We start from the raw sequence: 12,170 nt of genomic DNA on the forward strand, positions 1-12,170 counted from the left end.
TTTTTAAACTTACTTAGCTCTCTGAGCAGAAAGCAGCTCGTTTTTGGCAAACTCAAAGTCTTTGTGGCCGTCACCTGCACCAGTCCAACATGACACCCGCTTCCCACTTTGCACCTCTGCTGGATGGTTGAAACGCAGGTAATGGTCTCCACCTAGAATCACTCTGTCACCCTGGAAACAGACGTTAAGAAATGATTCCAGGCGATTCACAAAAGGACAAAAAGATTTGATTCAAATATAAATGTTTTCGAAAAATATGTGTAATTATAATATACTTACATGTTGCAAAACAGTGGATTGTGAGATTAAATTTCCATTCACAAAGGTCTTGGCATTGTCCATTGGAGTGATGCTGACAGTGCCATGGGTGTTGGTTATAATACTGTAGCAAAGAAGAAACCCATTACATTTTTGGAGTAGATCCACATGAAGGTGCCAGGATTTTTTTCCCCCCACAAGATACTGTATTCATTTGATAGATTTATAATATCCGCACATATCTCAGAGGATGTACAATGTGAGGCTAATTATTGACATTTAGGTATCAAAATAGTTAATAATAATAGTTAATGGTTATGATTTCAGTTTGCCATAGGGGTGTTCAGATCGCGGTTTTATACTTCCCCTAAGCCAGGGGTCGGCAACCCACGGCTCCGGAGCCGCATGCGGCTCTTTCAGTGCCTCTCGTATAAAACTACCGGGATAACTATTCTCAGATTTTAATCCTTATAATAATAATAATAAGGGCGTGCCATGATGGTACAGCATTTAGCGCCCTCCACAATTTGTATTAACAGCGTGCCAGCCCAGTTTCTTGTTGTATGCTTCTTCTGCTTGCACACGTAAGTGACAGCAATACATACTTGGTCAACAGCCACATAGGTTACACTGACGGTGGCCATTTAAAACAACTTTAACACTCTTACTAATAATGCGCCACACTTTGAACCAAAACCAAACAAGAATGACAAACACATTTCGGGAGAACATCTGCACCTTAACACAACATAAATACAACAGAACAAACAAATACCCAGAATCTCATGCAGCCCTGACTCTTCCGGGCTACATTATACACCCCTGCTACCACCAAACCCCGCCCCCACTCCAACCCTGCTCCCTCACATATCAAACCCCCCGTGCGTCGGTTGAGGTGGGCGGGGTTTGGTGGTAGCAGGGGTGTATAATGTAGCCCGGAAGAGTCAGGGCTGCATGGGATTCTGGGTATTTGTTCTGTTGTGTATGTTGTGTTATGGTGCAGATGTTCTCTCGAAATGTGTTTGTCATTCTTGTTTAGTGTGGGTTCAGTGTGGCGCATTATTAGTAAGAGTGTTAAAGTTTTTTATACCGCCACCGTCAGTGTAACCTGTGTGGTTGTTGACCAAGTATGCCTTGCTGTCACTTACTTCAGCAAGCAGAAGCCCCATTCAACGTGTGGCCAGCCGGCACGCTGGTTGTAGTGGGCGTTAAATGCTGTATCATCACGGCACATCCGCGAGAATAGTTACCCTGAAATTCTTAGTCTGCCGGAAAAATCGGAAGGGTTGACAATTATGACTCTGTCAAGCGCCAGTCATATAAAACTCGCGGGCTGCACTAACTTTTAATTTTCATATTAAGGTGCGGGCCGCGTGTCTGAGACCCTTGGTTTATACATAGCACAAAGCAAAAAAAAAAAAAAAACTTTGTATGCAGCGTTATTACATTTTAAATTTCAAAAGATTTTTGTGGCTCCCATTGTTTTCTTTAATTTGTGAAACTGGTCAAAATGGGTCTTTGACTGGTAAAGGTTGCCGACCCCTGCCCTAGTCCGATTATCCATGAGTGAGATCGGTCGATACCAATACCGATACAGATCACATGTATTAACTGTAATTTTTTTCATTTATCTATGGTGAGTGCTATTAATAGTTTCACAATAACAACACAGTATGTTAATGTGGTGGATTGATTTTATTTAAAAACGTGTTTAAAAAGTGTTAAACTACTTAATGTGCAAAAAGAAAAATAGTTACTTATTCTCTTTTATAGTATACAATTATTTGAGCAAAAACAAGTCAATAGTACACAATAACTAAACAAAATAGCATAGACTACTATCTAATATACTCATTTAAATACTGTTTTTTGTCCTCAGAGTCCTCCCTTGTACAGGGAATTAACAACACATTAACAAATGCAGCAAAAAATTATTTTGAGAAAATTATATCGACCTATTCACTCTCGTATCGATCCACCCTTCTCTTATGCGTACTGACTACAAAAATTCTGACAACACCAACAGCTGTTATATTATCCTCTCTCTAGATTAATTAATCTACTTGTTAATTTCCTTTTAATAACTGCTTACTTTCTGTTGTAACACACCTCCATCTACACTTCCTAAAGTTCACCAAGTACTTATTTCTACCCTTGGTATGGACACAACCAATTTATGGATTGATCCACCAACAGCTGTTATATTATCCCCTCTCGAGACTCTAAGAATTAGGTAGCTTAGTGGTTAGTTTAGCTATGAGCATGGCTGCTCCTGGCTTTCTCTTGGTGTGTAACATGTTTAGCCTCCTTCTCCAGTGATAATAATACTTGGAATATTAACAAACTTAGAAAGTTAGTTTATTTTCAAATGTTTTCATTATTATTAGCTTACACATACTATTACATATAAGCCGCTGGCCGCTTGTCAGCCGGGGCGCTTAAATAGATGGTGTCCGCCACAATTCTCACCAGTGCTGGTCAGCAATGAGTGCTCCAGTCAGCTGGATGTCATGGGAGGAGTCAGACTTGAGTTTGCCCACCGTGGTTCGGCCCTCTTTGATCATATAGAGAAGCATTTCCGACAGCTGAGGGTCCTCGTTCAGGTTCACCAGATTTGGCAGACGGTTGTCCACTTTAAACGTCACACCTGATTTCTGCCAGCAAGCAGAGCAAAAAAAAAGGGCTCATGTAGTGTTTCACTAATTGAGACAATTTGCATTCTGCCCAATGCAACATACCTGCAACTCTTTTGTTTCTTCACGTTTACGAATTTCAGCTTGCTCCAGTTTCTCTCTCCATGCCCTTTATTTTGTAATAAAAAAAATACACAAATAAAGTTATTTTGTTTTACAAAAGGGAAAAAATAGACTAATTACAAGATTCAATTAATTTAAAGTATTACTTTTAATGGGTAAATGTTTAAAGAGGACCTATGATAATTTTAATATTAATATAAAATAATTCCTTGTGGTCTAGATAATATGTATTGGATATGCTTTGATGAAATTTGTTTTAAATAAAATAAAAAATAAAAAAGGATATGCTTTGACGCAAATTTTGCATGAATTTTGCTCCAGTCACTTTATAGCCTGTTTTGTGAGTCTCTCTGCAAGATGTTCGATTCTGGAGGTGTTCCTGGAATGCAAATGAAACCACGGCCCAGCCACTCCAAAACTATCATAATTTATCTTTTGAAAATGTTCACATCTTGAGGTCGTCACCGCTATTTTTTCTCTAGACGCGGTCAAAAATAAACTTCATAAACATTATATAGATTCACAAGGCCAACAACATTATGTAAACCTGCACACTCGTCGATCGATTCAGAGAGTGCATTAAAACATGTTTTTAGTAGCATTTATGTCACTGCATGTCGCACGTCAGTGTAATTATGCACATTCTACGATTAGATGAAAAAAATACTTCATCTTACATTTTGTGTGTTACCTCAGCCTCTGGCTGAAAGCCTAAGGTTAAGGGGTAGTTTATGATTTTTTTCCTACATTTACATGTAAAGGTGGTGGTTTGGTCCAAATATATTTTGTTTTACAGACCATCCTCAAGCCGCTTTCTGATCGTCTCTTCAGAATGCGCCATTTTATACCGAAGCCCTCCTTCAAGTCAAGCCCTCTTAGACTACGTCTCCAAAAAAGAAGTAACTTATTGACTACAACTTTGGATTACAACGGATTAAAAAAGTTTTTGAGGTAAACTTCTACAATATTTGGAGATGTAACTAAGGCAAAATACGTCATTTAAGTCTCAAATTCTAAACAGCTCGTTTGTAACAAGTTTGGAAGAAGGCAAGATTTTTATATAAATATCTCTGTCATTCCTCCATGGTTTGATTTCACATTTTCAGGATCCGAAATACACAAAAACAGGTACCAACAGGTAAGAAAAGTTGGTTCTGCATGATAGGTGCCCTGTAATGTCTAAATAAGTGTTTTTACTTTGTGGTGATGTCACAACATAGCCAGACTGCAAAACCCCGTAAAAAGAGGCATCCAAAAATGTGCACAAGCTCATGCCAAAATGCTTTAACCTTATGATCTGATGTGTTGGCCTTGTTTAACACGAGTATCCAACACTGTAATACTTATAAGTCTGAATAGACTAAACCCATCATAGGTCCCCTTTAAAAATCAACAGAGTTTACATGAACTAAGCATTTATTCAATCATTTTGGGCTACTTAATACTATTATACAAGGATGATTATTATTTCAGTGTTGCTGACCTGTTGGCCTCCATCATTTCTCTCTCTTGCTGGCAGAGTTTGTTTTTCAGCGCAGTGATCTCCTGCTGAAACAGCCTGACGCGCTCTGGTTGGATACCCTGGGAGCTGGCCTGGGCCGCTCGCAGATTTTCCACCTCCGCTTTCAGCTCTGAGCAACACGCATCGGTTTCAAACATAAATGTCAATGTGAAAACAAAAAGTTAGCAAAGATCAACAGCAAACTCCGGACAAAAGTTCAGCTCATCAAAAGAGCATTATGGACCTAACATTGACCCAAATTCTAACCTCTGAGTCACACCCACTTTGATTTCCATACTATGTCAGGGGCTGTGAGAGAAATCCACAGCAAGAGCTCCCCTTCGTGCTAAAAACGTCAAACGGCGGCCTGATGATCTAATGAAAAATAATACTTGCATGACAGTTATCCGCCATGTGCAGCTGACAGTGCATAAATATGGGCCGGAGGCAAGGTTAGGGCCCGGCCCTTAATTGAAGTGGGCAGTGCATAAGCTGTTGATGGATAGATGGGCAGACAGGAGGGCATAGGGGAGAGAGAGGAGATCAAGAGCAAGACATAAATAGAAAAGTAAAGATTCACATATGAAGAAAGACAATGAGGAGATCATGCAAAGCGGATGGACACAAGGAATCTCAAATAGGGACTCAGAATGCAGACAAAACACAAAGAAAAGGAATCAGAAGAAAAACAAGTTTTCCCTGGACAGTGAGGTGTGAGTGGCAAGGTGAACACAGCGATCACAAAACTAGTCATTCACATAAACCATCCACTAATTCGCTCAAATCACTACAGCCCAAATGTCAATTAGTTCAAACCATTTGGAAACATGGTGCGTCATTTACATAACTGACCTCGGATTAGCTTGGCACTCGTGTCCTCGTTGACCTTGGCCACATTGATGATGGTGCGGGCCTGTTGGGCGTACCGCAGAGTGCTGAGGCTTTCCTCCACGTTGCTGCCCGCTGGGCTCAGCGTGGCAATCATGGCTGTCTTGGAGTTGCCACCCAGGCTCTCCTTTAACAACCTGATGGAGAGGTGGAGGTAGGATAGGTTAGCTCAACCCTCTCAGTCAGGGATATTCAACTAAATTGGTTTGGGAGCCACATTTACAGGAAGCTAACAAGCCGGACTTCTCCTTTAACTATTATTCTTATTTTATATATTCCGTAGAACCAGCGTCCGCTACAGTAGACATTCGGTCTTGGACTATTTATTTTGTCAGAGTTACAGGAGTGCTCGGCTGTTTTTTTAAGGACCTTCTGCAAAAAAGCTAGTCAAAGATTTTTTTAAATCTGCTGGAAAAATGTGAGTCTATCACAAGTTGTTTTAACTGAACTCACAGGTTACTACATGGATAGCCCAAATAATGAAAAAGAGAGGATCTAAAACAGACCCTTGGGGAACACCACTAGTATAACTAAAGAAGTTGAACAAACAACTACTGACTGCATGTGAAGTAAACAAGCTACAACAACACCTAATTAAATAAATCACAATACAGGAAAAACATGTGTCGCTACCACAAAGGAGAGGACTTAAGAGTGTGCCTTGAGGAACGCCTCCGTTTGTAAATCACAAGTTTGGACCCCGGTGTTCTATGTTTGCAAGCAAGGTTAAAATGTCAATGCAAGGATCGGTCAATGTGTTTACAGTGGTCCAAGTTCCTCTATACAACAGGAGCACTCAAGCGGTTTTCAGCAAAAATGTCCATCTCTGAAGTTTTGACCTAAATTCGTTGGACGGTATGGTATCATGCCCGGGCCGAATTTGTCCCCCGGGCCGCAAATTAAAGAGCAATGCTATAAATTGTACATACAGCGGCTAGTTTAACGATTAACATACCTTGTTGTCTGCTCCTGCTTGTTCTTACTCAATGTTTAACATGTTTAGCCATGTCCTCCAGTCCCTCGGTGCTCGGTACATGTAAGTAATGTACTTTAATTGCCACAATGGAGGTGATAATTAATAATATAGGGGAGTGGCTCCACACAATGTATGGTAACTTACAGTTAGCTGCTAGCCACCTCTGTCAGCTCGGGGTCCAAAAATACAGTATGAGCTAGGAGGGATCAACTTTTGTGACTAGCATTGAAAGGCCTTAATCAATATTAGCAATATCATATACTTTTTCATGGAAATCACTAATCAGTGGCCGATCGATCCTCGCATCCCTGGTAAAAATGAATAAAAAATAAAGCAAAAACACAGATGGCCCTAGTTGTTTTGTTCTAATATGTCTTTGAAAGCCCAACTGGTCGCATCAATAGCCTGCTTGATAATTGATCAAGGTGTGTCTAGGATATATGATTACCGGTAATTAATTATTGTTAAAAAAATGACCAGTTCACTCACCATGTGAGGACAGACTCTCGATAAGGTATGAAGATCTTTTTTGTGGTTAGCGCTTGCTCAGCCAGTGCAGAGATGACTTTTCCAAGTGTAAGCAGGGATTTGTTTATGCTCGCACCCTCCTGTAATGACACAGAAAATTCTCCTTAAAAATATAAAAATAGCAGAAAACTAAAGCATTCATAGTGTAAAGCAGAGGTCTTCAACAGGACCTGTGACTCCCAAGAGGTTCGCGGAGGTACTGCAGTAAGAACGTACAATATTTAGTTGATTGGACTTTTTCATGTACTGGCACCCCGAAAGGGACGATCGGTGGAAAAATGGATGGATGTATACTATTTTTCCACAAATGTAAAAATCTTTAAATACACTTTAACATCGATCCAACACACTGTAATATTGTTTATAAATGGCACAGGCATTGACACCCTTCTTAAAATAAAAATATGAAACAACTATGTTATTGTATTTATGTTAGCATTTACGATAACTAGCGATTAGCACTCTAGTTGCCAGCTAGCGATTAGCACTGTGGTTGCCAGCTAGCGATTTGCGGACTAGTTTAGTTGCCAGCTAGAAGTTACAGTTCCATTTGCCAGTGAGCAATTTGCTGACTTGTTGCCTGCTAGCGAGTAACACGCTAGTTGCCAGCTAGTGATTAGCGCTGTGGTTGCCAGCTAGCAATTAGCACTCTGGTTGCCAGCTAGCGATTAATATGTATATTCAAAGCTAGCGGTTTGTGCTCTTGTTACCAGCAAACAGTTTGCGCTCTCGTTGCCAGCTAGCAGTTTGCGCTCTCGTTGCCAGCTAGTGATTTATGGACTAGCTGCCAGCTCACAATTAGCAGTCTAGTTGCTAAGTAGCGATTAGCGTGCCAGTTGCCAGCTAGTGATTAGCATGCTATTTACCAGATAGCAAATAGCACGCTATTTGCCAGCTAGCTATTATCGGCACTACTGCTATTTGAATAGTATTACGCAATAACAATGTACCGTTATGACCAGTTTAATATACTGTAAAACACATTTTTTTACCAGATATACAAGTAAGTTTGGGGGTCCCTGGCCTGTACAACATTGAAGACCTCTGCTCTAAAGTCAATCAGTACTCCAAATAGGTTCATTAGGTCTTCAACAAATTATGCAATTTATCATTCTTATAGCCGTACGGCAATAAACACAGGTCTGGCTATAAGAATAACACATTGCATCAATCAGTGCTGATTTTTTTTGGCAAGTAAACAAAATAATTTTTTTCTTTAACCTTTGTGTGGTGTTCGGGTCTGTGGGACGCGTTTTAATTTTTTATTAAAAGAAAAATTATACACTTAATTAATTTTTCAAACTGAGACTCATTGACTTTGGCTCATTTTCTGTGAAGAACATATATCAGAATACATATTTAATGACCACACACCATACACCCCCCCTACACATTTCTATTACATACAAGATGTCCGGGTCCACTGGACCCGGGGCTAATAGAATTTGGAAATGGATGTTCTGTGTTTATTGGGATATGGTAAACATCTGTTCAGTATTTTAACATAAAAGTGTTTGATTGTGAGGCATTAAAAGCCACAAAATGCAACGGGTCCATTAGACCCACAAATGCTGGCTGAGTAACAACAATATGAACATTACACAAGGTAAATGAAATCCAGCAAACAGGTGTCTTAAAGCTGTTTGTACCCTAAGTCGCTCTCCGCTTGTCTTTGCAGACTTTGAACGTTCGCTGCCGGCCAGATCCACTAAGTTGATCCTACTGGTGATGCTGTGGTCATGTTCTTCTCCAGCCACAAACTCTGTCTGTGAACCGGCACAGAGAGTATACATGTATGACATTTGTAGAATCACAGCATGAAGATATATTTGCAGTCAATGAACATGCAATCAAGTGACGAAGACATTCAGTACCTTAGTCTGAGTCATTACAAGAGTAAAGACGGAGTGAGACCTGGAACTCTTGTCATTCATTCCAGTGGCGGCTGTTGCTCTCTGCTTGTTTCCTAGTTCCAGCCATCCCTGGAAAAATGACATAGCCAATTATTGCATCACTTACTGTAAGTGTTACAGGCCAGTAATTGTTGTCTGCACAACATTCTGAAACACATCCACATGCAGTACTAAATTTTCTGTATATAATCTGTGTTGATGTACATCACGGGTGTCAAACTAAAGGCCCGGGTAGCTGGCAATAATATGTGTTAAAAAAGTATTTTATCCTTTCTTACTAAATGTCCTTGTTCTTCACATTTGACGGAACAAAAATACATGTACTGCATGCAGTTGCATATCTTTTAAACTTCAATGTTACCTATTAATGCATCAAACGTTATTTCACCATACACTTTTTGTTAAAATTAAATAAATACTTAAATATCTGCTTGACTTATGTTTTCAAAGCAACCTATACATCAAAGTATACACTGTAAAAATGGCAATAGACATTACGGTGAAAGCTTAGTCGGCAGGGCAGAATCTTACCAAAAAAAAAACTTTTCCATTTACAGTAATCCATCCATGCACCCATCCATTTTTACCGCTTGGCTGGAGCCTATCCCAGCTGCATTTGGGCATAAAGCGGGGTACAACCTTGACAAGTCGCCACCTCATCGCAGGGCCAACACAGACAAACATTCACACTCACATTCGCACACTAGGGCTAATTTAGTGTTGCGCAATAAAAAAAAAGTCAGCAGATTTTACGGTACAAAAAAATTCAACTCAGTTGCCATCATTATACCATAAAAACACTGAAAATTGTTTAGTATTTACAGTAGTATGTTGTAATAGCCCCTGTAAATTTTACTGTAATATTCTGGCAACTGAGCTGCCAGTATTTTGCAGCAAATTGTACAGATTTTGTTTACAATGTACGCAAAAAAATATGTAATAATCAAATGCATATACAATCCTGGCGAATTTCCTTATTCATTTATAATTATTTATACCCCAAAAGGGACAAGCGGTAGAAAATGGATGGATGGATTATTCACTGTTACAAACAGTCATCCGAAGGCAGCCATAACTGCAATATGGCCCTCAGTAAAACAAGTTTGACACATCTGATGTATATAATATATATTTATGAATATAAAAATATGCTGAACTTACTTGAATATCAGTGTAAGCGCTCACAATGTTCCTGTTGAAGAAATAAACCAATGACTGTCAGCACAGTTTTAGACAATACATTGTAACCTTTTTGCGAACATTTTGATTTACGAACCATTAGATTGAGCCAAATATGGCTCTACGTGTGAACTATGTCTCTGTCTACGAACACTCTATTTATTAATTTTGTGTAGCCATTTTGTGATTGCTCGTATTGAAGCAAGTTTTTTTTAATTGTGATGAGATAGGACTTTTCCGGAAAAAGATTGCCAAAGTGGACTTGTATCACAGCGGAGGAGAGGACACTACCTCTTGTTCAGCTATGTCTCCTCCAAGAGCACACACACTGCCCTTCTTTACACACACCTCCGTTTCCCCATTTGTCTGCTCCTTTCTCTCCTCTTGTGACCTACTTTTTTGTAAAAGTGGGTTTTACTTTTTTAAATGTGTATCAGTTTTACTCTACAGATGATGTGTTGTTGCAATAGTAATCTTGGTTGTTATAATTTAAGGATTTTTGTGATTTCTGATTGTTTGTGAGGGCACCGAAGGGACTGCTGTGTGAGTGTGTGTGTTGGCAGAACAGTTGAGCTTGTCGTCGTCGTTGTTTTAGCTTGTTATTAAATACCGTAGATAGTTGATCCATTAACCTCATGTTATGTTTTTTTTTATATAATATATGTATAGGTTGTGTTCAAAGTGTACAAACCTTCACTAAAATATGTACTTTTGTCGGGGCTTGAACCCATTACTCATATTTACATTGTTTTTTATGGAGAAATTTGGTACGATATATGAACTTTTCTATTTACAAAACATGTTCAAGAACCAATTGAGTTTGTAAATCGAGGTTCCACTGTAATGCAAAAGATGGAAAAAAACATGTTCTTACGCAGAGAGGTCTGCAACATAAGGTCCATGGATTGGATGCTCCCTCACCCTCAGCTGGAATCACAAAACAGCATTATTTGAAATATCTGAAAAAAGAGCACCATGTTTAAAAATTGGAAATTGTCGACTTGCTTATTTGAAGTCAATTTTCCCTCCAATTGTGCAAGAGTGACAGGGGGAAAAAAACAATACAAAAACAAATCAGTGTAATTTTTGCTGGATGCCAACTACTTACAGGCATCCTCCTCTGGTTCGGGTCATCTCTGGTCACCAGGAGGTCATGGATCTTCTCATTGTACACTTCAAAGTAGCTCATCTCTACATGACATTTGACCTAGGAGGAAATGTTCAGTATGAGTCATTTTAAGAGCATTATAGTTGTACAAACATTTCTTCCTTTAAGTAAGGTAACTGAAGTAAAAACTAGAGATCCACCGATTATCAGCAGCGATATTTGATATTTTGACATAAATCGGTAACAGCCTTTTTTTGTTTGTTTGTTTTAAAACTACAACATAACTACATCAGCAGATACAATATATACAAATATGATACCAGTATATTTTAAAATAACAAAAATGTGTGAAGTAGATAGTAATAACCCAGGGCTCAAGCACCAGCCTTTTGGTGGAACCCATTTTTCTTTTTATTCATTTAATAATAAAAAATACTTTCATTGTCAATAATTCTTCCCAAATATGTTTTGAAATCTGACAGGGCTTTTATTTGAGTTCTTGTGAGAATTGTTTCCCGGTCTCCTCAGCTGTGTTGACCACGGCACTCATGCGGCCACGCCCCCTCTTTCCCTCCTTCTAATGTAGTGCTGATCGTCGACAGTACATCTCCTTTTTTTGCCGAGGAATCCAGTTTATGTCCTACTCTTCCGGAGTCTTCCAGGTCTCAATTTGTTTGTTTTTTGCTACTAAGGCAATTGAGTCGCTCAACGAGCCTCCGTCAGCTACAGTCGCAGTGTGGGTTCATTAAAGAAGCGCCACGAGTTTCATGTTCCGTGATTCAATCAAATAACGCAACAGGTTGGAGATGAAGACGACAGTAAATATAGTGAAGTGAAGTGAATTACATTTTTATAGCGCTTTTTCTCAAGTGACTCAAAGCGCTTTACATTGTGAAACCCAATATCTAAGTTACATTTAAACCAGTGTGGGTGGCACTGGGAGCAGGTGGGTAAAGTGTCTTGCCCAAGGACACAACGGCAGTGACTAGGATGGCGGAAGCGGGGATCGAACCTGCAACCCTCAAGTTGCTGGCACGGCCGCTTTACCAACCGTGCTATACCG

General features: G+C 39.5%; 1 protein-coding gene across 1 annotated transcript in view; it reads right to left on the reverse strand.

Annotated features, from left to right (window-relative positions):
* Positions 1 to 12,170, reverse strand: part of kif14 (kinesin family member 14) — a 38,112-nt gene that overhangs the window by 21,125 nt on the left and 4,817 nt on the right. The window contains exons 4-15 of the mRNA XM_061975991.2: positions 11,108 to 11,206; positions 10,874 to 10,926; positions 9,982 to 10,012; positions 8,782 to 8,889; positions 8,557 to 8,673; positions 6,869 to 6,987; positions 5,368 to 5,540; positions 4,498 to 4,645; positions 2,997 to 3,060; positions 2,728 to 2,912; positions 280 to 382; positions 14 to 171 (exon numbers count right to left, since the gene is read on the reverse strand). Coding sequence (XP_061831975.1) covers positions 14 to 171; positions 280 to 382; positions 2,728 to 2,912; positions 2,997 to 3,060; positions 4,498 to 4,645; positions 5,368 to 5,540; positions 6,869 to 6,987; positions 8,557 to 8,673; positions 8,782 to 8,889; positions 9,982 to 10,012; positions 10,874 to 10,926; positions 11,108 to 11,206 — 1,358 coding nt within the window. The remainder of the gene's footprint in view (positions 1 to 13; positions 172 to 279; positions 383 to 2,727; positions 2,913 to 2,996; positions 3,061 to 4,497; positions 4,646 to 5,367; positions 5,541 to 6,868; positions 6,988 to 8,556; positions 8,674 to 8,781; positions 8,890 to 9,981; positions 10,013 to 10,873; positions 10,927 to 11,107; positions 11,207 to 12,170) is intronic.

Source organism: Nerophis lumbriciformis, linkage group LG14 (assembly GCF_033978685.3).
Source record: "Nerophis lumbriciformis linkage group LG14, RoL_Nlum_v2.1, whole genome shotgun sequence".
Classification (NCBI taxonomy): Eukaryota; Metazoa; Chordata; class Actinopteri; order Syngnathiformes; family Syngnathidae; genus Nerophis; species Nerophis lumbriciformis.